Source organism: Hemicordylus capensis, chromosome 3 (genome assembly GCF_027244095.1).
Source record: "Hemicordylus capensis ecotype Gifberg chromosome 3, rHemCap1.1.pri, whole genome shotgun sequence".
Taxonomy (NCBI): Eukaryota; Metazoa; Chordata; class Lepidosauria; order Squamata; family Cordylidae; genus Hemicordylus; species Hemicordylus capensis.
The window spans coordinates 358,959,679-358,986,884 of NC_069659.1; the positions used below are offsets into that span (position 1 = coordinate 358,959,679).

The window sequence follows — 27,206 nt, forward strand, 5'->3', positions numbered from 1 at the left end:
CTCAGGAGGAAGAGGAGGGTGGGGTGGGGACCAGGAGAGCGCTGGTCCAGTGTCCCCTCTATGGTGTACGCATGCACACTTTTTTAAAGGTCCACTCAGTTAGTTTCCCACCCCTCTTGGGTTCTTCACGACTTTCTCTCAGGAGGAGGGGAAGAAGATGCAGACGAGGGAGGAGGAGATGACCACCCCTTTAAACAGAGCTGTGTTTTGTTTTATCAGGTTTTTAAACTGAAATTTTATTGTTTTTACCTTGCTGTTAACCACCTGGGGCTGTAGGATGAAAGGCGGCATAAAAATATAAAGGAAGGAAGAATGGCAACTGGCACGCTCCCTTTTGAAAAATCTTATCCTGCCCCTTGAAAGGTTTCTTTTGAGCTCTTGAAACTCCTTAATGTGTGCAGTTCTGGTCACCGTATCTTAAAGGAGGCCATGGCAGAACTGGAGAAGGTGCAGAAGAGGGCAGCCCAGAGGACCAGGGGCCTGGAGCACCTTCCTTACGAGGCTAGGCTGCGGCATCTGGGGCTCTTTAGTGTGGGGAAAAAGACAACGAAGGGGAGACATGATCGAGGTGTATAAAATCATGCATGGAGTAGGAAGAGTGGACAGAGAGGCAGTTTTCTCCCTCTCTCACAACAACAGAACCAGGGGTCACCCCATGAAACTGAAGGCCAGGAAGTTTAGGACAGACCAAGGGAAGGACTTTTTCACACAGTGCATAATCAATCTATGGAATTCTCTGTCATGGGGTGTGGTGATGGCCACTAGTTTGGACGGCTTTCCAAGGGGCTTAGACCTCTATGAATTTGTCTACTAGTCTGGTGGCTACAGGCCACCTCCAGCCTCAGAGGCAAGATGCCTCTCAATACGAGTTGCAGGGGAGTGACAGCAGCAGGAGAGAGGGCGTGCTCTCGCTTCTTGTCTGTGGGCTTCCCAGAGGCGCTGGTGGGTGCCTGTGTAAAACAGGATGCTGGACTAGATAGGCTTCCTTGGGCCTGATCCAGCAGGGCTGTTCGGGGGACAGAGAGGGGACCTGAGGATAATCACTAGGCCCAGGGAGAGGGAGAAAAGGTCCCAACCCCCCAGCAAGATGGTGGCAGTTTCTGCAACAGTTCTGTATGTTCTGCTGAACTCCCGGAGGGCTTCTCAGGGACCAGCCTACAGTCCCCATCAAACACCCTCCACTCCTGGGGCTCGAGAGGGGAAGCCAATGCCCACAGCAATGGTCAGGGGACCCCCAGCTGTGCTTTGCATGTGGGTGTTCAAAGCTTTCCCCCCCACAGCTGAGAGGTGGTTGGAAATCTCTTTGGTGGGCAGCTGTTGAGGACAGAAGTCAATGAGCAGGAAAGAGCGGAGGTCTGATCCCACTGCCATGCCCTGGTTTGAGGCTCAGATCGGCAGAAATGCCCATCCTTCCAAGCTAATTTCAGGCTGAGTCCGCAAAGGAAGAGGACGTGGGGGGTGGGGGCAGCTAGCAGCTCCCAGAGCGCTCCCTGTAGCAGCTAAAGATGGTGAGGCCCCAAAGGAGTCTGGAACGGGCCTGACGGAGGATTCCTTCTTTGCAGACCTCTTCTTAAGCCGTAAATCTTTTGTCATCTTTGCCTGCTAAGATGCCTAGGATAGGCAGGACAGAACTGGAAAGGAAGAGAGGATACCAACGCCTAAGAGTAAAGAAGTCTCTCTCTCTCTTGTTTTAACATATATGTGGATTTGAAAAAGAAGAAGAAAAGAGGAAAAGGGTGCTGAAGCAAACCGACAAAGGAGAAAAGGGCCTCTCAAAGGTAAGTGGTTAGCCAAGGAGTGGCAGTCCCTGGAGCAGGGCAGAAAAACTGGGCGGGGTGCTCCTCCCCTGGCTCTTAAAACCTAGGTTAATGAGCACAGGCCCCGCCTCCTGGAGAACCAGGGAAAGCCAAGAGGCCCAGGACAGGAGGCAGGCTGCAGAAGGCAGAGAGCCTGCTTGGAGATATTTCAGGGCCTCTCTCTAACCTCCATTCGCAAAGCTCCTGAGGGAGAGGGTCGGACCGAAATGAGACAGATTTTGAACTTAACATTCCCACTCGTGGAAATCTCCTCATCTGAAGCATGAACAACAGTTCTTTAAGAGATGGTGGGACAGCAAATATGGCATTTTGAGGAGATGTCAACAGATGTACTTGCCACCAAGGGGAACCTGCATGGTGACTAGATTTGGGGACTCTCAATTATTACTATTACGAGTAGGGGGGGAAGTTCCACACGTTGCTTCTCAGCCAACAGTCCACAAAGTAGTTTACGCAGTAAAAGGAAAGACAAGCAGAGCAGTTGTGCGTGAGGCAGCCCAGGGTTGCCCTGCGGGGGCGGGGGAATGCCCTCCGTGCCAAGGGCCACCCAGGACCACAAAGACTAGCAAAGAAGGGTACCTACCCAGTGTGCCCCAAGACCGTGGCATGGTGCAGGGGTCCTCTGCCTTTGGCATCCCTGAGGTTCACGTTGGCCCCATTTTGGAGCAGGAATTCACATGTGACCAAGGAGCCCTGGGGAGCAGAGACGCAAGACCCAGGCGTTGAGCCAACAGGGACTCCAACCGCCAGGCCAGCCCCCCCCCGCCCCCCCCAGCAGAGGTGCAGCGCTGAGCGGCGACAACCACACCTTGAGAGAGAGAGAGCCCGTGACGAGACTCACCCCAAGCACTGCCTGAATCAGAGGTGTGGAGCTGTTCTCCTCCGCATTGACCCAGTTCACCTCTGCCCCATGGGCCAGGGCCTTGGCCATCTCAGGGAGGGTCTTCTTGTAGGCCGCCTGATACAGCTGGAGGCCTGGAAGGAGCTGCCTCCTGGAGTCATCGGACACAGCAGCGTCGTGCCTTTCGCCCTCTGGAAGAAGAAGCAGCCGCCTTTGGCCAGAAACCCAGGCCCAAGCCTCGGGGAGCAGCAACTCTCTTGGGAAGGCCAGAGAGCACCAAGCACGCACTCAGGAATAAGCCCCAAGGAGGAATCGGGCCAGGCCACTCCTGACTCCCACCCCAGCCCCACACATTTAAGCATCTACGTCCTCCTCCGTTTTAGCTGGTCTGTTTCAGAACTCAGGTAGAGGCCAGTCAAACCTTCTGACTTGCACATTTCTTACTTGGCAGCAAGACTCCCATCTCCCCACTCCTGCTTGACTTTGTTCTTCCGATTCGCTCCCAGAGAATGTTCAGGGACAGGAATCGGTCAAGTCAACAGATTGATAGGGAGGAAAGCAAAAGAATGATTTCCCTTTGGTCATTCAACTTTGTGTTCCTTGTAGGGTTAATACTTTTTTTAAATTATTGCTTAAGAAGTATGCACCTCGTTTTCTTTTGCTTTGCTTGCCAGAATCAAATTGTATTTCTTTGCCAGCCTTTGGGTTCCGTCCATTTCCCCTGCTCTGCTCATTGACAATGATGGCACCCAGCCCCTGGACTGGGCCGTACCTGCCCTAATCTGCGGCTCAGTCTCGAAAGCAACCCAGCCGCGCTGCAGACAAGTGTGCCCAGAAGACGCCAGCTAAGGATGCCCAAGGACTGAGGGAGCAGCACATGCCCCCTCCGGTCGTCTTCAGGCACACACTGCTTGCAATGCAAGAGAACAGTCGGAGCCATCGCAGCGGGCCGGCCAAGGAAGGCACGAGGGCTGTGTCTGGGCAAGGCTGCTTCTTTGCTTGCTGCTGGACTCGAGGGCATCTCAGGCAGGCTAACCCTGCCCAAGTGCTCCAGAGGCAAGACGATTCGAAGCAGGCCAAGCTTTAAGAGCCTGGGAAGGAGAACCCCACCCAGCCCTGGGAGGCCGTTTCAGTGAGCCCATGGCCTCGGCAAGTGGAGTCAAAAATTTACTGGCCACAGCACTGGATTTTCTGGGAGCTGCTAGCAAATGCCACTCGGGAAAAGGATCAGCAAGGGCTGAGGTGGAGGCTTGGGGAATACCAAAGACCCAGAAGTGGTTGGTGCCAACGAGCAGGGCGGCGGGTGAGGGGGCACCAAAGCAGGCAGCTGGGCTTGCTTCTCTCTCCCTTGCCTTGCCCAAGAGCTGTGCTACCTGCAGGCTGGTCATTCACCAGGGAGAGCTGTGCCATTAACCACACAGCTCTACCTGACGAATGGCCAGCCTGCAGCAGGTAGCATGGCTCCCGGGTGAGAGAGGAGCAGCCCGAACTGCCTCCTTTGGCAGCCCACTTCCTGGCTCATGAGCACCAGCCGCGACAGCAATGGTCCCTGGCGGTGGCAGGTGGTTCCTCCTGGGAGCCAGTCACTTCAGACAGCAATGGAGAAAAACCCTTGACAAGATACTACTACTACAAATATTTGCATAGCTCTTCGACAAAAGTCCCCAAAGCAGTTTACACAGAGAAATACATAATAAATCAATAGGATGGATCCCTGTTCCCAAAGGACTCACAATATAGTCTTTGGAATTTTGCCATAGCATCAGTGCCTTGGTCACCAGACCGGCCGTCCCCCTTCCGCTCTGGAATCATGTTCTGCAAAGCGAGAACTGAAGGATGGAGTTCCACAAGGCTCCATACCGTCTCCAATGCAATTTAACATCTACGTGAAACCGCAAGGAGAGATCATGAGGAGGCTTGGTGCTGGGGGTTATCAATATGCTGATGACACCCAGATTTACTTCTCCATGTTGACCTCATCAGGAAATGGCATATCTTCCCTAAATGCCTGCCTGAAGACGGTAATGGGCTCGACGAGGGATAACAAACTGAAGTTGAATTCAAATAAGATGGAGGTACTGACTGTGTTCTGGATGGGGTTACATTCCCCCTGAAAGACCAGGTACATAGCTTGGGAGTGCTCCTGGACCCAAAGTTCTCCCTGGTTTCTCAGGTTGAGGCGGTGACCAGGAGCGCTTTTTATCCGCTTCAGCTGATACGTCAGCTACGTCCATTTGCAGAGGTGAATATCCTTAAAACAGTGGTACATATTCTGGTAACCTTGACTACTGTGTGTACACTGTACATTCAGAACACTGTAATGTGCTCTACGTGGGGCTGCCTTTGTACGTAGTCCAGAAACTACAGTTGGTACAGAATGTGGCACCAAGATTGGTCTCTGGGACAACACGAAGGGACCACAAAACACCAGTTTTGAAAGAACTGCACTGGGTGCTGACATCTTTCTGGGTGAAACATAAAGTGCTGGTTATTACCTATAAAAGCCCTTAATGGCTTGGGACCAGGCTTTTTAAGAGAGCACCTCCTTTGTCATGAACCCTCCCGCCTTTTACAATCTTCTGGAGAGGTCTGGTTACATTTGCCACCGGCTCGTCGGGTGGCAACTTGGGACCGGGCTTTCTCTGCAGCTGCCCTAGGGCTTGGGAATATGCTCCCTGCTGAAATGAGAGCATCTCCTTCTCAAGTTTGTTTTCAGGAAGACCCTCAAGACTCTCCTGTTCTCTCAAGCTTTTAATTAGAATTAATTTTAATAATTTGTTTTGTATTGGTTTTTATTATGTATTTTAATCTGTGATTTTTAATATTAAAATTTGTACACCACCTAGAGAGGTACATATCAAGCGGTATAAAAATACAATCAATCAATCAATCAATAAGATATACATATTCAATTTTTACTTCCATAAGGATCTTGTAATATTGTATGCACCACACAGAGGGAGCATCATTTGGCTCCTCCCAATCCCTGGACGAGAAGGATGTTGCAATGCTTTTGAGACCATTCACTCTTGCTTGTATTGTGCTATTGCTGCTGGCATATTTGGAGCATAATCATATCAGAAAACCCCAGACTGAATCACATTTTGCTTCACTAACTCCCGTGTTCACTTCCTAATCATAGGAAACACTAGATGCTTCAGGAGAGAAGTATGAGAAAATCAGGGGCGGGGGGGGGGGGGGGCGGACGAGAGTTTCGTTTCACTAACGGTTAAGCCAGAAATAATGCAACCCACATAGTATTTCAGGAAGTGGCTAAAGTAAAAGGACCCTCTCTCAGCAAGGAGTTTCCACTAGCCTCTGTGCTCAGAACTCAGAGAGGAAATTGAGTTTGCTCTCTTAATGTGGTAACATGTTTCTGATGCAGCTGAGGGGAGTCAGGATTGCCCCATTTCAAATAGGTTAGAGTTCCTAGAGACAATATTCAAAATTCTGAATTCAGTTGTACCACAATGCATTGATTTAAGAATGTAAGCAGTCACTGGGTGCATATTGTAGCACCACTGCTATAGCACCAAGATCGTAATTTTGTAACAAAACTATCCTATCAGCAATTAGCAGTAGTAACCAGAGACTACAAGCAAGCAATGCAACCTAGTGGCACTAAATTGGGAGGCAGGTGTCAATGCACAGATCCAGTGTCGGCAGGTCATGGTCGGATCTCTGCAGAGGCCCACAAGCCAGCAAGGACCGCTGCTGCTTCTCCTGCCATTGTCCTGCTCATGCAGGCGGGAGGATCCGTTGGGCTGCACACGCTTTGCACAACACATTAGTTATTGACGTGTGTGTGTGTGTGTGTGTGTGTGTGTGTGTGTGTGTGTGTGAGAGAGAGAGAGAGAGAGCGAGCGCTATGTGTGCATACTACCTTGATACTGCCACCCAGAACAAAAGTCTTTCTGCTCACTGCTTATAAAAATTAGAGGGAACACTGCACAGCAAAGGCTCTTGAGTAAACTTAGCAGTCACGGGATAAGGCGACAGGTTCATGTGTGGATTGCTAACTGGTTGAAGGACAGGAAACAGAGGGTAGGCATCAATGGAGAGTTTTCGCAATGGAGGGAAGTAAGACGTGGGGTCCCCCAGGGATCTGTTCTGGGACCGGTGCTTTTTAATTGATTCATAAATGATCTAGAAGCAGGGGTAAGCAGCGATGTGGCCAAATTTGCAGAGGATACCAAACTCTTTTGGGTAGAGAAATCCAAAACAGATTGTGAAGAGCTCCAAAAATCTCTCTCCAAACTGGGGGAATGGGCGACAAAATGGCAAATGTGGTTCAGTGTTGGCAAGTGTAAAGTGATGCATGTTGGGGCAAAAAACAAACAACTTCACATATACACTGATGGGATCTGAGCTGTCAGTGACTGACCAGGAGAAAGAGATTGGGGTCGTGGTGGACAATTCTTTGAAAATGTCAACTGAGTGCATGGCTGCTGTAAAAAAAGGCAAATTCCATGCTAGGGATCATTAGGAAGGGGATTGAAAGTAAGAATGCTAATATTATAATGCCCCTATACCTATATATGGTGCAGCCACATTTGAAGCACTCCATATAGTTCTGGACACTGTATCTTAAGAAGGATATTGTACAACTGGAAAAGGTGCAGAAGAGGGCAGCCAAGATGATCAGGGGCCTGGAGCACCTTCCTTAGGAGGCCAGGCTACAGCATCTGGGGCTCTTTACCTTGGAAAAGAGGCGACTAAGGGGAGACATGATCAAAGTGTATAAAATTATGCATGGAGTAGAGAGGGTGGACAGAGAGACATTTCTCTCCCTCTCTCACCACACTAGTGACCGGGGGTCACCCCATGAAACTGAAGATCAGGAAAGTTAGGACCAACAAGAGGAAGGACTTCTTCACACAGCACATAATTAATCTGTGGAATTCTTTGCCAAGGGATGTGGTGATGGCCACTAGCTTGGATGGCTTTAAAAGAGGCTTGGACATAGTCATGGAGGACAGTGGCTACTAATCTGGTGGCTATAGGCCACCTCCAGCCTCAAGAGGCAAGATGCCCGTTGTAGGGCAGCAAGAGAGGGGGCATGCCCTCCGCTCTCCTTGGCCTCTGTGTGGAACAGGATGCTGGACTAGATGGGCCTTCTTGGGCCTGATCCAGCCAACCTTCAGGATCTGGGATGCTTACAGTTATCCTGAACCGGATGCTACTTTTGGCTTTCTGGCAGAAGTCAGTTTAAAAACTCCTGGGCAAAGCTTCCAGAATGTTTCCCAGGGCCGAGCCAAGCTAGGCCCTTCCTGCCTAAGGGGACAGGGCTGCAGGTCAATGGAGAGCAGCTGCTTCACATGCAGGAGAGCCGCGGCCCGTCAGCAGAGACGCTACTGAGCAAGCAGGACCAGCGGCCTGACGCGGCCAAGGGCAGCTTCCTAGGTTCTCAACCCAGGCCCAACCCTGGATAGTCAGCCTGTGCAAAGAGGCGATAAGGGGGCTGATGCGGGGGGGGGGGGGCGGGGGGGCGGGATCCGCATCGTCCCCCGAAAGCTCCCCCTCCTCCCTGCCTGAATCAGACGCTTCTGGATGCTCTTCGAGCCCGAGTGGCAGCGAAGGGGCTGCTGGGTGGCGCAGGGGGCCTGGAGAGCCGCACGGAGGACGGGCGGGAGGGCCCAGCTCCTGCCGAGACGGGCGAGAGCCCGATGGCTGAGCAGAGCGGCAGGCAACATGGCCGCCCCAGCAGTTTTGGCGGGAACAGCACCAGCGATGGCAGTGGGCAGCTTACCCAGCTCTTCTGCCACAACACGCCGTAGCAAGGGGGCAAAGCTCGGAGGAGGAACTGCCTCCTCCCCGCCCTCGGAGACGGCTGCTCGGCGTGAAACCTCTGCAGGATGAGCAAGCTTGGAGGGCGGAGCATCCGGCGCTCTCGCTCAGAAGCCCCCACGGCTTTTTGCCGGCCATCGGGCCGAGGCCACCGGGCAGCCTCGCTCACAGCCGGTCTACCGTGGGGTGCGGCACCGTCTGCCACCTGGGATCCGCTAGGCCAAGCCCAACGCGCCAAGGACTTCCTGCCCTTGTCCCGCTTGGTCTTCAGGGACCGAGGAACGGGCGCGGGAGTGGCCGCCACACCCCCTCGGCCCGGCACACGGAATGTGCAACGGAGTCCTTCTCCGAGAGAGAGAGAGGGAGGGAGAGAGAGGAACCTCCCCCTCCCTGTGGGAAGCTTCGGCGGCCATTCCGAGGGCCTGCGGAGGCTGCAGCGGAGGCAACACTCTTGAACGGCGCTAGCGACTCTGTCTCCCCAGCTCCCTCCCTGACTAGCTCCAAGACTCGCAGGGAAGGCGCAGATAAGGATGGAGGCAGAAAATTCCAAGTTGAAAAGGTAGACATTCTGAACAGAATCGGAGCAATCTGAAACCGCTCCTGCTGGAGCCAGACAGGGCGAAAAGCAGGAGATTGTCCCTCCCTCCCTCCCGGGGAGAGAAAAGCTCTCTGGCTGGCCCTGTCTGGAGCAGGAGGTCGAGGCCAGCCATGATCCTCCGGATACAAGCCGGAGACCCCGCGCCATTCCTCCTTTGTGAGCAGCAGCAGCAGCAGCAGCAGCAGCAGCTGGCCAACAGCTGAGAGGAGCCAAGCAGCCAGTTCCGAAGCCAGAAGCCGGGGAGGGCCACCAGCGGACGGAACTCGGAGCGCACCTCCTCCCTTTTGGCGCAGCCGCAACACGCGCGGCTCGACGCCTTGGAAGGCTTGCTCGGCTGCCGCCGCCACCTCCCCTTCTCTTCCCCAGAGGCGGCTGCCTGGCCTCGGCACAGAAGAGCCCCCAGCACAGCAGGACCCACCTGGCTGCTCCAAGGTGCTTGCCGAGACGGTGGAGGCCAAGTGCTCCCTGCTGTCCGCCGCGCTGCGCTGGAACCCGCTGCCGTTGCTACGCCCTGTTGGAAGAGAAGCGGCCGTGAGAAGGAGAGAAGGCTGGGCCAGCGGCTGCCCTTTTGCAGGCGGGCAGGCGGGCAGGCGGGCGGGCAGGCAGGCAACGAGGCCACGCACAGGCAGGCAGCTCTCCCAAACCTCTGAAAAACAAGCACGGTCGCCCAGGAGAAGAAGCCCAGAGCCCCACGGCTGCCCCTCTTCCTCCTCCTTCTCCTCCTCCTCCTCTCAGAGCAGTGCAGCAAGCCACCGAAGCTCCCTCTCTCAAGCCCAAAGCCAGGCAGCAGGTGGGAGGCAGGGAGGGAGGGAGGGAGGGAGGGAGGTGGCCACGCTCCACCGGGAGTCGCCAGGACCGCTCCGAGAGTGGTACTTACGACTGCGAAGCTTGGAGGAAGTGTCAAAGTAGGAGAAGAGCGAGTCGAGCTCATCGGGACAGAAGAGAGACTCCCGCCTCGCCTCGCCGCTACTCACACCAACCACTGGGGGGGACATGCAAGTGAGCAGAGCGGCGGGCAGTGCGGGCAGCAGGAAAGGAGGCAGGGGGGGCAGAGGAGGAGGCCACCGGGAGCGGGACAAAAACAGGGAGGAAACCAGCTGGTTAGTCGCCTGCGGAAGGAGTGCTGGAGGTGGGGACAGCCGGGGAGCGTCACCCCCGGGGAAGCGGCAGCCAGCCTGGGCCTCCCCCAGGCACAAGGCAGGGGGCCTCGGCGGCCCGCTGTTCGGAGCCTCCTTCCCCACCAAGGGGTGGCTCGGCAACTCGCCCACGGCCAGGCGGCCGCCTCCTCCGCCCCAGCCCGCACTGACCCGGCCCCCCCTCCCTGCCCCAAGGGATTCCAGGCGGCCTGGGCAGCAAGTGGGTCCTCCTGGCCCCGGCTGGTGCAGAGGTTGGCACCCTGCCCTGGGAGCCACTGGGCAGGAGCCACAAAGGTCCCCCTCCCCAAGGAGGCACGCTCCGGACCCCAAGCCCCTTTGGGCGTCTCTGCGCCGAGCTGCCGGGGAAGTCTGGCAGGGGAGGGTACCTGGAGGAGAGGCCCCCAGCGGCTGGCCTGCCGTCGGGGACGTCTCGGGGCTGCCGCGCCTTTGAGCCTCTGGGTTGAGGAGGAGCAGCGTTCTCCCTCCGGGGTCGGCCGAGGCGAGAGGGCCCCTGTCCACAAACCTCCGCTCCACGTACTTCGCCCGGATGAACTCCTCCTTCTCCTGCCTGCACACCACAAGGGAGGAGAGTCGTCGCCCTGGCTGGGCTGCTCGCGCGGCCTCTCCCCGTCTGGGTGCAGGGAGCGGACTCCGCCAGAGCCGCCAGGGCAGGGGCCAGCATCTGGCAGACGACTCGTGCCAGAGAGCAGCGGGCAGGGGTGGTACCTGGGGTCCCCCGGCTGAGGCTTCTTGACGCCCAGGGCTTTCAGTTTTGCTTCATACACGCCGTTGATGACATCATTTCCCAATGCGCACATCAGCTGTGAGAAGAGTCGGGAACATGAAGAGGCAGCCCTACCTGGAGGGAGGTTGTTTGAGCTCGAAAGGAAGCAGGAACCCGCCCCCCCGCCCCCCCGGCTCTCCCCATTCCTGCTCCCCAGGAGTCGCTGCCCGGGATGCTGCAGCAGCTTCCTGCCCTGAGCGGGGCGGGTGGGGCTGGGAGGCCTCCAGGGCCCCCCCCCCACGATCCCAGGACACCCAGCTTTAATCCCCTAGCTCAGAACTGTCTCCCTGCACACAATCCCACATCTCAAACTGCCTGACGTTGATTACTTCTTATATTTTTATGTCTCTCGAGGCGGCTGACCACATTTTAAAAACCAACACTTAACACAATTCAACACAATTCAAGCCACCCAGCACCACATGCCTGGCTGACGAGGTGTGTCGCCTGAGCCCCTGTTAGCACAAACCCCACAGCTCTGCGTGCCCAAGCCCGGGGGGGGGGGGCGGTTCTGGGTCCTCCCCAGACGAGCACGGGGAGACCATCGGCAGACCTCCCGGGACGCTCCAAAGAAGCCGCGGGGTTCCTGCAGGAGGAGGCCCCCGCAAGCAGCCGTGTGGGGCTCGGGGTTTGGCTGCTCCGTGGCCCACCCAGGCCCCCCTCCGCCCTGCTGGGCCTCGTTCCTCTGCCCTGGATCCCCTGTAATCCGCCCGTCACCACCGTGTGGGGCTCCTCCCTTCCCAAGATGCAGCTCAGCCCCTCCTGGGCACACCTCTCTCTCACCGCCTGCTCCTCCCGGCAGGCTCCAGCCCCTCCTGCCTTCACCCCCAGGCCTCCTGCTCCCTCCCTCCGACCTCCATCTCCCGCACCGCCTTGGGCAGATGCCTCCACCCTGTCGTCCCCCCCGCCGTCACAAACACCCCCCTTGCCTGCCCTCCTTGTGTCTTGCTCAAGAGAGTGAGCCCCTTGGGGCAGGGACCTCTCCTCTCGCCTACCGTAAAGCACCACGTACCAAGAGGGCTGCTGGCCAACCCCGCCACCAGGTGAGTGGAGCAGCCACCACTCGGCCCCAGCCAGCCCCTCCCCTCCCGCCCGCCCGGCAGGGTCTACCTTCAGCAGCTCAGGCTCCCACGAATCCAGGGTCAAGGACCGGACTTTGGAAAAGTGGACACCCAGGCTCCTAGAGAGAGGAGAAGGGGGGACTTCTTCACCGGGAGCGGGGAGAGGCAAGCCAGGGCCCCCGCAGCCCCCAGCGGGGCAGGGAGGCGGGCCCCCTCCCCGTCCCGCCAGCCGGCGGCAAGCCAGGCCGAGGGCCCAGCTGCTCACCTGTGGATGCCCGAGCACTCGATGCACAGGGTGATGCCCAGGTTGATGCTGGCCCAGCGCGGGTCGGCCAGGCCACAGTCGCAGCAGGCAGCGTTGCCAGCAAGACTCTGGACCCTCTGGAGCGAGCTCTCCCCCTTCAGCAGCTTCTCCTTGGCCTCACTGCCGGGTTCAGGGCTCCCCGCGGAAGGGGGCGGCTTTCTCTCCACCTGGGGGGCAGGCAAGGCACCAGGTCAAGGCCGGCAGCCCCTCTGGGGCGGCACATCCTAGCCCTGCTGCAGCCGGGCTCCCTTCGCCCCGCCGCCCGGCTCTGCCCGCACCGCGGCACCTGCCCCTCGAGGAGGCTGCTCTGCTTTCAATGCCCTCCTGTCACAGGCTGCATCTGGCCCCACGGCACCGCCATCTCGACGGATCCCCGAGCAAGAACCCGGAGGCCGCGACACAGGAGAGCGGCGAAGCGGGCCCTTGCCTCCAGCTCGTCCCCCTTCTCCCGGTAGGCGGTGGCAATGCTGGCCTGCACGGCCTGGATCCAGGCTTGCCGCAGCTTCTCGGAATCGGCCTGGAGGATGCAGCTCCTGCAAGAGAGGGCAGCGGTGGCAGGGAGGCACCGGCCAGACGCAAGCCTGCCAAGCCCAGCGTCGGCAAGCGAGGCTCCTCCGAGGGAGCCGGCAGCCTCTGGCTCGCAGGACGCAGCGCCGGCAGCCCCCTTGGCACACAGGACTGTGCTCCAGGGGCCAGAGGAGGGGAGGGGCACAGCCCGGGCAGCCCCTCTTTTCCCCGGGGTTCTGCCCCCAACATTCAGCACGCTCCTTTTCAGAAGCCACGAAGCCCGGGCCTCAGTCTGGTGCAGAGAGAGGCTGCCATTTAGCCACAAGGAGCTCGACAATTCGCACCCGGGAGACTGCTGGCAGCACAGGTGTGCTTCCGCCTACCGGGCAGCGCCTCCCTGAGCCACCGTCCCCATTCCGGGTTTCGGAGAGCAGCCCCGAGGAGCCTCTCTGCAGCTCTCCTCACCCTCGTCTCTCCAGGGGCTCACGTCCCCCCACCCCCGTTCTTCTCACAGCCCCGCTGGGCCGGGGGGAGGGGGGTGACAACTTGGGGGCTGAGAAGAGAGGGCAACGCTGTTCTACCCGGGCCAAGGCCAGCAGCCCCCCGACACCCTGCGGGCCCCCCTGCCCCCCAGGAGCTGCTGAGTCTTGGGGGGCCTCCACAAGCCTTACTTGCTAGGGGAGACCACCTCGAAACAAAAGCGCCTCTCGAGGTCTTCGCAGTGCTTGACTGTGCAGAGCCGCAGATCTTCCACCACAACGGTGGGATTGTCCTGAGCACAGGGAGGAAAATGGAAGCCCAGGCAGGTGAACAGACGCAGACACAGGGGCCCTGGAGGCCTTCTAGTCCACCCCCACCTGCTCAGAGCCAGGAAGTTGCAGGCAGCTGCCCAGCCGGCGGTGAAAGGGCACCCCAGGAGGCAGCGCACCACCTGAACCCCACGCTGCTATGCGGGCGGATGAAGGGCCTGCCCGCAGCAGCACAGCTCTCGGGGGGGTGGGAGAGGGGCCACCCACACTGCCTCCCTGGGCGCCCCCTCTGGCCAGCCACAAGCGGCCTTTGGCCTCTTGTGCTGTGGGAGGAGCCTCGCCCACCTCCAAGCCAAATCCGTCCCCAGCCCCGGCCCCCTTCGCCTGCTCCAGGACACACCTTGAATTTCTTCTGGTACACCAGCTGGTTGTTCTGTATGGAGAACCAGCGCCTACAAAAACCAAGGGAGGAAAGTCACCGTCACTCATCTGGCAGCAAGAAGCAGGAGGCGGGGGGGAGCGAGGACCACAGCCAGCCAGCCGCCCCCGCTCAGGGCTGCCCAGGTCGGCCAGCATCACCCGCCCCCCACTCCTAACCCCAAGGGCAGCCGGAGGCCCAAACACAGGCGGGAGGGCTGGGCTCAGGTGCCAAGGACTCTGCACGCCGGTCTGGTGGGAGCCAGCCTGACTGCTCCCCTGAGCTAAGCAGGGTCCGCCCTGGTTGCATACAAGTGGGAGACTAGAAGTGTGAGCAGAACTGCAAGAGATTCCCCTTCTTAGGGGATGGAGCCGCTCTGGGAAGAGCCTCTAGGTTCCCAGTTCCCTCCCTGGCAGCAGCATCTCCAAGGAGATAGGGCTGAGAGAGAGTCCTGCCTGCAGTCTTGGAGAAGCCGCTGCCAGTCTGTGGAGACAATACTGAGCTGGATGGACCCGCAGTCCGACTCAGTATAGGGCAGCTTCCTCTGTTCCTATTATTATTATTATCATTATCATTACATTTCTATCCTGCTCTTCCTCCAAGGAGCCCAGAGCGGTGTACTACATACTTGAGTTTCTCCTCACAACAACCCTGCGAGGTAGGTTAGGCTGAGAGAGAAGTGACTGGCCCAGAGTCACCCAGCTAGTTTCATGGCTGAATGGGGATTTGAACTCGGCTCTCCCCGGCCCTAGTCCAGCACTCTAACCACTGCACCACGCTGGCTCCTATGGCCATGTTGCTATGGCCCTGCCAGCCGCACCCTTCCCTCTGGAAAACGAGAGCTGGCTAAGGGCCCACCTCACAGGGCTGGGGCAGGTGCAAGCCACAGAGCCTGTCAATGCAGACTCTGCAGACCAAGGAGTGCTGTGTGTCTTGGCAGAACATCCTCTCCTCCTCCCTCGTAAGGCAGCCGCCCTGGCCCCACGTCAGAGGAGCGAGGAGCTCCACTCCCTGCTCTTCTGGCCGGAGGCTGGCGCGGCAGGCTCCCAGAAGAAGGGCCACAAGCCACGGCTGAGAGCCACAGCAAGGCACCTCTCAAGCACCGGGACTTGCCCCAGAACTAGCAGGACGGACTCACTTGCCTGGAGCCCTTTCGTGTGACTGCAGCAGGAACGTCCCTTCTGCCAAAAAGACACCCGGCGGGGGGGGGGGGGAGCCCACAGCCACTGCCTGCCCCCCTCCGGATGGCTCCTAACCCCATGGGGGGCGGGGCTTCTGCTTGCCCATTTGCCCCCCCCCCCTGGCTGCAGACCTTTGTTCTGCCCAGCCAGCCAATCAAAGGCCCTTTCCACAAAGCCCCCTCCCCATCCTCCTCCTCTGCTGATAACATTGCTTTACAGTTCAATGAGCACACACAGCCGCCCCCCCCCCCAATCCAGTCTGGCCCCTCCATCCAGAGGAAAGGAGCGCTGGTTCCACTTACCGTGAAGGCGGCTTCTGCTGGTTGCTGAAGCCGGGGGCATCTCATTGGCTTATCCCTCTCAGGAGCTCCCAAGCAGGACAGCATCTGATTGGATAAAAAACAACTCCCGCCTACCCGAGCCTGAGGGGGACGACTCCTCCCCAGTTCTTTGGGGCCGATAGGCGGACTAGGCTTGCACCCTCTAGAGAAGAATGGGAAGGAACAGGAAGGGGAAGCCAGGAGGAAACCCCACCCCTGGGCCCTATGAACCCCGTTCCCTGATAGCGAGTGGGTCAGAGCGCCGTAGCTGGGTGGGCCGCGATGCCCCTGGCTTCAGCAACCAGAAGAAGCCTTCACGGTCAGCGAAACCCATGCTCCTTTCTCGGTTGCTGGAAGCCAGGGGCATCTCATGGGGACATACCACAGCTGACCTACGCGGGCGGGGGCGGTCTGACCTACGATTGAGGACGGACCTGTGGCAGCACCCGTCTCCCGAAGGAGGCTCTGGCGGATGCCAATTCGTCGATTTTGTGATGCTTGGTGAATGTAGATGAAAAAAAGCCCCTGTGGCCGCCCTGCCCATCACTTCGACCGAAGCAGTAGTCGAGAAGGCCGCCGATGCAGCCGCTGACCTCATGGAATGGGCTACAATAGAGGCTGGTGGTCTGAGGCGTTGGGGCTCGTACGCCATCGAGATGCAGGCTCTGATCCACCTTGCAATGGCCGTTGACGACACCGCTGACCCCTTAGGGAGTGGGTGGAAGGAGACGGACATCATGTCCGAGGTCCGGGACGAGGCAGAGCGCGTGAGGTACACCTTGAGACAACAGGGCACGTCTAGCCTGTGCCACTTCTTTTCAGCAGGGTGAGTCGGCCCGAGGACAGCAGGAACACGTCCCGGGAGAGATGGAGTGCTGATGACACCCTTGGGAACAGGAAAGGGTCCGTATCAAGCGCACCGCGTCCTCGAGAAAGACGCAGAAGGATTTATTTACAGACAGGGCCCGAAGCTCAGGGACTCTCCTTGCTGAGATAATGGCCACCAGGAAAACCATCTTAAACGTGAGAATCCGAACAGGAATGGTTCGAAGTGGCTCAGAGGGTTATGACAGAAGAGCTCGCAGGACTACGTGTAGGTCCCGGGAGGGGAGCCTATGCCCTGCAGGTGGCGACAGGAGGGAAGCGCCTCTTAGGAACCGACGAAGATCAGCGTGAGCCTGAGAAATCTGGGAGTCCGCGCTGGGCAGCATAGGAAGCAGGGACGCTGTCTGTCGCTTTAAGGTGTTATGACGGAAGCCTTTCTCTAGGCCAGGCTGAAGGAACCGAAGAAGGTGTCGGATGGATTCCGAGCCTTGTGGAATGGAGTGTCTAGCGCTCCAACGCAGGAACATCCTCTACGTGTGCTGATATACGCTCTCAGTTGAGGGTCAGCGAGAGGCCAGCACAGTGTTCAGGACTGCGCCAGAGAAGCCTTTCCGCCTGAGGAGGAGCCGCACAGTCTCCAAGCGGCAAGGCTGGATCGGGATGTAGAGCGGGTCCCTGTGATGTGACAGCAGGTCTTGATTTTGAGGGGGTTCCCATGGAGGCGTGGTCGCTAGATGAAGTAGCTCCAGAACACCAGGGGTGCCTGGGCCAGAATGTGACTACGAGGATGGCTACCACCCGGAGCAGTCGGATTCTGCGGGACACTCTTGCTAGCAGCGGAGTTGGTGGAAATGCGTACCGCAGCCCTTCTGGCCAGGGTGCTGACGTGGCGTCTGTCGCAGCGCGCCTGGGCATGGGAATCTGGACATGAAGTCGGTCAGTTTCCTGTTGGACGGGGCTACGAAGAGGTCTAGGACTGGCGTGCCCAACCGTTCCGTGATTTGTTTGAAGATCGTGGGATGTAGACTCCACTCCCCTGGTGCGATGACAGTGTGACTGAGTCAGTCCGCTGTTACGCTGAGTTTCCCCTTCACATGATGAGCGATTATGGACTCTAGGTGGTGCTCTGCCCCGGAAAGGAGAAGTGTTGCCTCCTGGTGCATGGACCGAGATCGGGTCCCTCCTTGCTTGTTGATATAAGCCTGGGCCGCTATATTGTCCGTCTTACCAGGACATGGCTCGCTTGTGTGGAAGACTGGAAGGCTAAGAGGGCTAGCCTGATGGCTCTGAGTTTCCTCCAGTTGATGCTGTGGTCCCTTTCTTGGGGGGACCAGAGACCCTGGGCGGATATGTTTTGGGGGGAGCTCCCCATCCTTGGTCGCTTGCAGCTGTGCAGGTGATGCCCCAGGGAGGACCCAAGAAGGGCTTGCCGCTTAAAAGATTGTTGGTATCCGCCAGCACTGGAGAGATGACCGGATTGGAGATGGAATAACCAGCAGGATCTTGGATCATTGGCGATCGCCTTCTGGTGTGGAAAGAGGAACCACTGTAGATCGCGGAGATGGAAGCGAGCCCAAGGTACCGCGTCTATTGTGGCCACCATGAAGCCCAGAAGCTTCGGTAGAACGCTAAGATAGGCCTTTGGGACTACTAACGCACGTCTGACTTTGGATTGGAGAGATATCCAACGGTCTGGCTGTAGAGAGAGTGGCTGCTGTTGTGTCTAAGATGACTCCTATAAGGTGACTTTGTAGAGAAGGAGTCAGATGGCCTTTTCTTTTCTTTTTCTTTTTTAAACATTGACTGTGAACCCGTGGAGATCCAGGACATAGAAAGTGGCCTCGAGATCCCTCTGGGATTCTTGAGTGGAGCAAGATTGCAGAAGCAAGCCATCGAGGTACGCAAAGGCCCGGATCCCTTGTATGCATAGCCGTGCCATTAGTGGCGCAAGAACCTTCGTGAAGACGCTGGAGGCAGATGACAGACCGAATGTCAGAGCTGTATACTGGAAGTGTCGACCCGCATATTTTAAGCGAAGGTACTTCCTGCTGTCCGGGTGTATTGGAACGTGGAGGTACGCTTCCTTCAGGTCGATTGACGCCAGACGGTTGTAGCGGTGCAGTGCCTCCGCTATAGATCGTAGGGTTTCTGAGGGAACTGGTTCGATTGCCTTGATCGCTATGAGATGATGAATGACCTGGAGCATTCTGGGGTGCTTCTCGAAGGACCGAGACCTTGGCGTCGGGAGGAACCTGTAGGATGGAGGAGGAGTGGCAAACGCCCCCCATGCCAGGTAGGCCTGGCAACATTGTTGTTGCTGTTGTCTGGGCTTAGAGGGTGAAGTAGACCTGAAGGTCCTTGCACCTCTGAAGGAACGGCGTGTTCTCTGGACTGGCCTACGAAAGGAGAGCTTGTCGGTCCTTTTGGGCACAGAGGTCAGAATGGTCTTTTTCTGCCTTGGACTCTATGAGCACGTCCTGTAGGGCAGATTCCCCAATAGCTTAGTGGAGTCATAGGTTACAGAGGTAAGACTGACCCTAGATCAGTGATTCTCAAACTTGGGTCCTCAGATGTTCTTGGACTTCAACTCCCATAATCCCCAACCAAAGGCCACTGAGGCTGGGGATTATGGGAGTTGAAGTCCAATAACACCTGAGGACCCAAGTTTGAGAATCCCTGCCCTAGATGAAAGATCCACTTGCCAGTTCTTGAGCCATAAATGGTGTCTGCCGACCACTGTGGCTGCGGAGACCCTAGCTGAGAAGCGGATGGCGTCTAGGGTAGTCTCTGCCATAAAGGCTTGAGGCTTCTGAATTTTTAATAGCTGCCGGCGCATGTGCACCGGGTCAGATGGGGCGGTTACTGAGTAACTCGACTACCCATAAGAGGGAGGCTGCCATAGAAGCTGTTGATGTGGCACGTATCGCCAGTGCTGAGTTGTCCTGGGCCCTCTTGGATGAGAGTTCTGCTTTCCTGTCTCCCCGATCTTAGAGGGATGCTGCGCCATCCTTTGGCACCAGCGAACTTGACACCAGCTGGGCAAAGGGGGCATTGGTACTGGGCATCTTAAGCATAGTATTATTATTTTACATTCATAGCCCGCTCCTCCCCCGAGGAGCCCAGAGAGGTGCACCACATGCTCAAGTCTCTTCTTTGCAACAATCCTGCGGAGCAGGCCAGGCCAAGAGAGTGCGACTGGCCCAGAGTCACCCAGCCAGCACCACGGCTGAATGGGGACCTGAACCTGGGTCTCCCCGGTCCCAGTCCAGCACTCCAACCACTACACCATGCTGGTTCTCGCCTATATCTACAGGCTTCTGCTGGGAAAGAGTAAAATTGGTTAGTTACAGCCATGGGGCTACGGTTTTGAGCCAGCAGAAGCCATTCTTCCTTCACCACATTAGCAAAGAGTTCAGGCACAGGCAACAAGAAGTCTTTTGCTTTGCTCTGGGGGAGACCAAATCACCCTTAGTTGTCTCCTGTTCTGGCGTAGCTTTAGACTGTAGACCAATGGTCTCACTAATTGCTATCATAAGAGGGGGATAGTCCTCTGCCCAAACAGGTGTTGGGATACCGCTGATGATCCCCCCCCCGTCCCCATCTGACCCTTTGCTCTCCTGTTTATCTGGGACAGTGTCCGAGTCAGGGGCAGGGCATTGGGGTCCCCGTGGGGGGTTCCCCTTCATGGTCAGAGGCCTCAGAAGAGGGGGGGGTCTGTACCAGCGGGGACAGTGGTGAGCGAGAGGACTCAGGATTGGAAGACCTGTGTCTAGATTGACGCCTATTTTTCTTTGACTTGGGTTTCTTGGGTGGTCTGACCTGAAACCCTGGATCCACCATGGCATTTTGAACCAGGCCTGCCACTCAGGGGGAATTGTTTTGGCAGAGACAAGGTTGGACTCTGGCTGGCAGCTGCAACTAAAGGGGATGGGCTCGGGCGAGCAGCAGCAGGTTTTTCACTTTTTTGCCTCCGATCCTTTGATGAAGACGGGAAGGACTGTCCGCCCCCATCCCCCGTTGCCCCACTGGCGGTACGTGTGGTTCGTTCCTGTGCGCTGGTCGCCATTCTCGGCTCCTGGGCCCGCAGCGAGATAGCCCGCATCTCCTCCACGGTCGGTGGTGGGTAGGTGGACGGGCGCCTCCTAAAACGGAGCTCTTCTAGCTCTCCAGGGGACTCAGCCCCTGCTCGCCTCGCGGCAGGAGAGGGCAGGAGACGCTCGGCGGGTTCCAGCCGCGAGGCGGCGGAGGCTGCAGAGCGGGCGACACCCACGCCATCTCTGCAGGGAGCTCGGGCGGCCGGGGGCGGCCAAGAGCGCTGCTTTCGTTGAGCCGGCCAAGCGTCCCAGTGGCCGGGCAGGCCCGGCAGGAGGGCGCTCGAGCTCCCGCCGGGAGAGTTCCGCTGCCGCCTGCGGGGCCTGTGAGGCGACTACGGCCGGGCCCTGGGGAGGCCGAGAGCGGCCGGGCCGGAGTTGAGCTGGGTGGTCCCCGAGGAAGCAGGACGGCCTTTTGGGCCCCCCCCCGTGACTGCTCCATTCACCGAGGAGTCGCAGGAGACAGAAGAGGGGGGACGGGGGGGGACAGGCCAGCGAGACGCTCTCCGGATTTTCCTTCCTTCTCCTTCTTCAATATATGTATATATATATATGTAGGCAGAGCAGTGAAGCCACTGAGACTGGAAAGGGATGGATAAGGAAGGCGGCCAAGGAGAGCCAGGAAAAGCCGCAACAAACCAACGCCGAAGGTGCAGAGAGAGGACAGAAAGGGCGGGGGAGGAGTTACCCCCCCCCCGGGGTAGGCGGGACTTGCTTTTTATCCCGTCAAATGCTGCCCTGCTTGGGAGCGCCTGAGAGGGATCAGCCAATGAGATGCCCCGAGAAGGGGAGGAGGAGGAGCCCCAGCCAGAGCCCAGCCCCCTTGCCCACAGCAGGAGCTGCTCTCCCGTCCCGCCCCCTGCCTGGGGGGCAGCAGTGGGAGCAGCTCAGCGGCGGGGGGGGGGGGGGGGCAGGCCTCCGCCCTCCAGCGCTCTGGGCCATGCAACACTCCCCCCTGGGCAAGCCAAGCATTTCCGCGGGGCCGTTGCAGGACTAATGCCGCCTTTTCATGCCCTGATCAAGGAGGGCCCCCCCCCCACACACACACACACCCCCTGCCGCCATTGGGGCCCAGAAGCCGCCGTAACCCCCGCCCAGCACAAGAGCGGCCCTTCCCACAATGCTGGGGGGGGGGGGCAGAAGTCGGGCCAGGCCCGCAGCGAAGCCTGCACAAAGCTCCCCGTCAGCCGAAGGGTCCGGCTGTGGGCCATGAAGAGGCATCCGGCCACGGCAATGAGGGGCGGCCCTAAACCCTCCGACCGATCCAAGCGATCCAAGGTGTCCGCCACACCCCATCGCCAAACCGGCGTCTCAAGGACAAAGCGCCGGCAGCAGCAGCAGCAGCAGCAGGCGGCGGCGGATCGGCCGCTCCCGGGCAGCCCAGCGGGGAAGGCAGAGACCAGGCTGCCGCCGGGTCGCCAGGAAGCGTGCAAAGCAGCCGCGCCCAGGGCGGCGGGCAGGGAAGTGGGGAGGGAGGCGGCCTTGAGTCCAGCGCTGCTGCGTGCACGGCGACCCTGTCAAGGCCGAGGGACCCCCCCCCCCCCGAACCCCGCGGGGCTGCCAAGCTAGCCTCTCACCGAGCGCCTGGCCTGGGAGGAGGGAGAATAGCCCCTGCTCCCGGTGGGGCAAGCTGGGGGCGGGGGGCTTGGCAGAGAGGCCAGTGCCCACGCCCCACTCCTCTCCCCACACCAGGCGTGGCTTCAGCCGGGAGAGGCCCACGTGGGCCCTGAGGAGCCGCCCCACCCCTGGCAAGGGTTGGGGGGCTGCCAAGTCACGACAACCACACTGGGTGACCCAGCCCTGAGGGAACCCCGCAGGTCCTGCCTAGTCTCAGGCGCTGCCCGCTGAGACACGATCCGCCCCATCGCCGGCAATTTTCAAAAAACACCTGAAAACCCACCTGTTCGCCCAAGCTTTCTCGGCTGCCTAAATCTTTTAGGTTTCAATCTCTGGTTTATTTTTAAATTGTTCTTAAGTTTTTTGTATGTCTTTTAACCCTTTTAATGCTATTGTTACCTGCCCAGAGACAAAAGTCTGGGGCGGTGTACAAACTTGATAGATGAGATAAATGAAATGAAGAGTCATCTGCTGACCCATGGATTCCCTGTTGGGAAATTGGGGCGGGCGGGGGGACTGAGGAGGGGCGCTGGGGGCCGCACCGGAGCCTCTCCCCAGCCCCCGGCGGCTGCCCGGAGGTCCTTGCTTGCTTGCTTGCTTGTTTCAAAGGAAGGGGTCACTGCCCAACTCTTCCACTCGCAGCCCAGGCTAAGGGGAGCCTGGAGGAGCGGGCCTGGTCTCCGGAGGGACTTCCTTTCAGGAGAGCAAGCAGGGCCTGAGCCCCACAGCAGGGGAGGGCGGCGGCCCCCAGCAGCCCCGACCCCAGGCAGCGACTCCCTTCAGGGTCCAGCCCCGTGGCGCTCTCTCGAGCTCGTCTCCCACCCCGGCACCGAACCTGCCCGGGCAGTTTACAAGTTCCAGAATACAGCAAATAAAAGCAGCCACCTGAGCCACAGATTTAACACTCTCACCCAAATAAAACTGCCCTCGGCAGGCATGGAAAGCCAGGGAGGAGGGAACCCGTCGTGGCCTGCTTGGGAGGGCCTGCCAGAGGGAGGGGCCGCTGCCGCCGCCACCCAGGAAGCCCTCCTCCCTCCGCACAGTCCGGGAGGGCCAAGGGAGTCTCGGGGGGAGCCGGGACCTGGCAGGAGCCCCCCCCCCACGGTCCCACCTTGCAGGGCGGGCAGGAAGCAGGCGCAGCTCAGAGACTGCGGAGCAGCAAGACTGGCTGGAGGAGACGGAGCCTCGCCCAGCTTGTAGCCACCCTTCCAAGAAGGGAGGCAGGAGGAACCTGCGGGGGACCCGGACATCCTCTCCGCCACAGCCCAGCAGCTCCGCCTGAAGGGGAGGCTTCTGCTCCTGTCGGGGGCCTGGCACCGGCGGGGCAGAGCGGAGCCAGGCCAAGCACCCCACAAAGGAGCCAGCCTCCTCCCAGGGCCACCTCCAGACTCGGGCGGCTGTTCCCCCGCCTCAGCCCTAAATGCATCAAACCTGGTTAAGCCCCAGAGGAGGAGGAGGAGGAAGAGGAAGAGGAGGAATCCCTCTGGAGCGGGAAGGAGACACCCTCCATGCGTCTCCATTGCAAGTCACCAGGGGGGGGGGGGAGGCTGCGCTTGCATGCCTAGCCGGGGGGGGGGGGGAGGCGGCAAGAAGCTGAGCATTACCTGATGCGACCGGGCTTGTTCCTGTGGTGTGGAAAAAACGGGGTAGGGTTAAGACTTAAGTGGGGGGGGGGGGGCGGAGAGGAGGAGGAGGAGGAGTTGTTGAAAGGAACATGGAAGAAGCCCAGCCAAAGAAGAGGAGGAGCATCATCATGCCCCAGAAGGGCAGCAGCAGCGGGGCCAGCCTCCGCCCAGGAAAAGAGCCGGCTGGTCCACATCGGGCCAAGCACACAGCCGCCGCTCTGGCACATGGGCATGGCTTGCCATCCACAGAAGGGGGCAGGGCACCTGGCGAGCAGCAAGCAGGGGGAGCTCTCCCAGGCCCCCCCTTGGCCATCCCGGGCTAGGGCCAAAGCCAGCGCCCCCCCCCCCCCGTTCCGGGCAAGCCAAGTGACAAGACGCCGGGCCCCTGTGAGCTAGCCCAAAGGCACGCCAAAGCCACACACAAGCTCCTGGCGGCAAAAGCACAGCTGCAGCCCTCACAACTCCCTTCGGGGGGGGGGGTGTGCTGCGAAGGCCTCTGCCAACCGGAGGCCCAGAAGGCCCCAGGCCCCGCCACGAGGAGGCCGCAGAGCACAGGGCACGAGCCCCCCCCCCCGCCCCGGGCAGCCCGCTGGGCTGTGTGTGTGTGGGGGGGGCTTTAACTGGCTGCCCAGCACCGGCCCGGAAGTGGCAGGGGAGTGTGGGGGAGTGAGAGGCTTCTGGGGACGGCAGGGCCATGCAGAACCTCTCCCGGGCCTCGTGCTGGGAGCACGGAAGCCAAGCGACCCGGCAGAGGGGCCTGCCCCGTCCCCAAGGCTAAGCCCGCCTCTGGCCTCACGAGGGCCGCTCAGTGCCACAGGAGCCCGGAGTCCCTTTCCACGCCCTGCGGGGCAAGGCCAGGAGCGGCAGAGCAGCCCCCCCAGCCCCACAGGCAGGGAAGCTCAGTGTCCCCTCCGAGAGGAGAGTCTCCCCGCAGTCCCCACCCAAGAACCCTGCCTGTCTCCCTCGGGCTGCCCGAAGCAGCCCCCCCCCCGTCATCCCTGGGCTGAGGGCCAGCTGCAGGGGAGCACAGCCCCCCCCCACCCGCCAGAGGGGGCTGCCCATGCCAGGGGAGGGCTCTGGGCCAGGGTCCCGCACACGGCAGAGCCGCAGCTCCCTCGCTGCCTGCCATCTGCTGGACGCCGGCCCTTGGCAAGGCAGCCCGCCCCCCGCCGGCTGCGCGAAGTCCCTGGACGCCTTCGCGGTTTGCAGGCAACCCATCAGCTTCCACCTAAACTGGCCGACGCTCCCTCAGGATCACGGCCACACCAAGCTGCAGGCCAACAGGCACCCTCCGAGGGGGGCCGAGCCGGGGGGCCTCGGAGGCGGCCTCCTGAGGGCCAGGCGGACACGGATTCAGCGCAAAGCCCGTCGGCAAGTCGGCGAGGGAGGGGGAGCTCCAGGAACGGCCAGGCCGGCCAAGGGGAGCAAGGCAAGAGCCCCGGCCGGAAGAGGGGTCACCTGTTCCAGGTCTTGAAGGCGTTGCTGGCTCGCTTGAAGAGGTAGCCCTCCATGACGACGCCGCTGGCTGCATCCACATTGTACTCGAGCTTCGTGTCGTCACTCGAGAAGTCCTAGTGGGGGGAGAGGGAGGCCTCCGTCAGGGCTTCTCGCGGCTGTGCCGGCGCCCCGGACGCCGAGGGCAGAGCCCGACTCCCAGCAAGACCTGGAGGGCCAGGAGGGCCTCAGGCAGCGGCACAGGCCGCCCCCCGCAAGCAGCTCGCTCACTTTCCACCAGGGGGGAGTCTCCGCTCCAAGCCCTCCCCCGTGGAGGCGGCTGCACCCCTTGGACCTGGTCACCCGCCCTGAGCAGGCTGCCCAGCAGGGCTCCTCCACGCCCCCCAGGCATCGCTCTGCAGAAGATGGAAGCGGGCCAAGCCAGCGGCCCCCCAGGAGCCAAGGAAAGGGGTGCAGGGAGAGCGCCTGGCTGCCCAGAACCCAGCCAGACAAGGAGGGGCCTCGACACGCCAGCCGGCCGGCCACCACCCGAACAGTCCAGAAGGTCCGGTGTGCATTCCTCGGCCATCGGAAAGCGAGGAAGACGCCCTAAAGACGCATCACAGAGCTGTGAGGCCGCGGCAGAAGTGCCCCCCCCCCGCGGCCCCCTAATAAGCCGGAGAGGAGCTTGGCATGGAAGCAGAAATGGAGGAAGCCCGTGAGGGGGGCCCTGCGCACGGTCCCGGTTCAGCCTCAGCAGCACAGCATCCCTCCAGGGATGGCTGCTGGTGCCGACCTGGCTGCTCCTGAGACGGCAGGCCCATCTGGTCGTGGAGGCTACGGGCCACCTCCAGGCTCAGAGGCGAGAGGCTTCTGAGCCCCACTTGCAGGGGGGAGCAGCAGCAGCAGCAGCGGAGAGAGGGCCGGCCTTCGTCTCCAGAGGCATCTGGGGGGCCACTGTGGGCACCACGATGCTGGAATCCCTTTGGGGACAGGGAACCATCTCATCTGTGTGAACCACTTGGAGACACTTTGTTGGAAAAGCGGCGTATAAATATACCACGTGACAAAAAGGCTGACCTTTTCACCCAAGCCTTTTCCTGGAAGGTCACTGCCCTGGGATCTGGTTTGTTTTTATGTTGTTGTAAGCCGCCTGGAGATGGACGTTTGGGGCAGCATACAAATTTGAGAAACAAAGACATAACTGAGATCCAGCCCAAAGGCGGCTGGAAAGGTGTGTGATGATGGTCCCAGAACCCAGGAGAGCAGGGATCCGAGGCAGTCAGCAAGGGGGAGGCCCCATAGCCGAGGCAGCTCAAGAGGGCAACGGGCACCAAGAGGGAGAGCTGGTCTTGTGGCAGCAAGCATGGGGGATCCCCTCTGCTAAGCAGGGTCCACCTGGGTTTGCACTTGGAGGGGGAACTCCTCTTACACATGAGCAATGTGCAGAGAGAGGGAGGGAGGGAGGGAGGGAGGGAGAGGGGCTTCATTTCCACTGCTGACCAGCATACATGAGCGACCTCAGATATTCCCTGGTCTCAGGATCGTTCTCCTGGCAGCATCTCCAAGCAGGGCTGGGAAAGACCCCTTCCTGAAACCTTGGAGAGCCACTGCCAGGCAGGGGAGACAGTCCTGAGCGGGATGGACCAACAGGCCGACCCGGCATCCGGCAGCTTCCTATTTTCCTAAGGACATATGCTGGGAGCAGGAGAGAACCTCCGTGGCTCCTGGGAGTTGACTGGGCGCCTTTTGCATGGAGGGCAGAGTTTAAAATGCGGAGGCACCGGAAGTGCATTTCAAGGGCCGCCCGGAGAAAAGGGCTGCTGCGCTTCAGTCCCTGCCGAGGAAGGAGAAGCAGCCAGCTAGCCAGCCCTTGGGGGCTTCCTTGCCCCTCCTGCTGGCCAGTCCTCTCTCTCCCAGTTGACGCACCACCGAGGAGGAAAGCAGCGTTGCCCGCCACCCTGGCCCTCGCCACCCCTTTCTGGCGGGGGGGGGGAGGGAGAGCAAGGCTTGGGCCAGGGGTGCCCACCCACGAACAGCCCCCAAGACCGAGCCACTCCCCACCCCCGCCATCCTAGCTGCTGCCAGGGAGAGCCTCCCTTGCAGGACCC

General features: G+C 59.7%; 2 protein-coding genes across 3 annotated transcripts in view; one reads left to right on the forward strand and one right to left on the reverse strand.

The window, feature by feature from the left end:
• Window positions 1–27,206, reverse strand: part of ACAP2 (ArfGAP with coiled-coil, ankyrin repeat and PH domains 2) — an 85,655-nt gene that overhangs the window by 15,284 nt on the left and 43,165 nt on the right. Inside the window, exons 10-21 of one of the 2 annotated variants that reach the window (XM_053305622.1) lie at window positions 25,120–25,232; window positions 23,641–23,661; window positions 13,985–14,036; window positions 13,507–13,607; window positions 12,756–12,861; window positions 12,290–12,495; window positions 12,074–12,143; window positions 10,906–11,000; window positions 10,566–10,747; window positions 9,462–9,554; window positions 2,659–2,849; window positions 2,401–2,510 (exon numbers count right to left, since the gene is read on the reverse strand). In XM_053305622.1, the coding sequence (XP_053161597.1) occupies window positions 2,401–2,510; window positions 2,659–2,849; window positions 9,462–9,554; window positions 10,566–10,747; window positions 10,906–11,000; window positions 12,074–12,143; window positions 12,290–12,495; window positions 12,756–12,861; window positions 13,507–13,607; window positions 13,985–14,036; window positions 23,641–23,661; window positions 25,120–25,232 (1,340 nt within the window). The remainder of the gene's footprint in view (window positions 1–2,400; window positions 2,511–2,658; window positions 2,850–9,461; window positions 9,555–10,565; window positions 10,748–10,905; window positions 11,001–12,073; window positions 12,144–12,289; window positions 12,496–12,755; window positions 12,862–13,506; window positions 13,608–13,984; window positions 14,037–23,640; window positions 23,662–25,119; window positions 25,233–27,206) is intronic. The other variant, XM_053305621.1, reaches the window with a different exon arrangement.
• The window catches only part of LOC128349411 (D-beta-hydroxybutyrate dehydrogenase, mitochondrial-like), a 196,840-nt gene continuing 193,127 nt past the window's right edge, over window positions 23,494–27,206 (forward strand). Inside the window, exon 1 of the mRNA XM_053305627.1 lies at window positions 23,494–23,505. The gene's annotated coding sequence lies outside the window, so the exon portion shown is untranslated. The remainder of the gene's footprint in view (window positions 23,506–27,206) is intronic.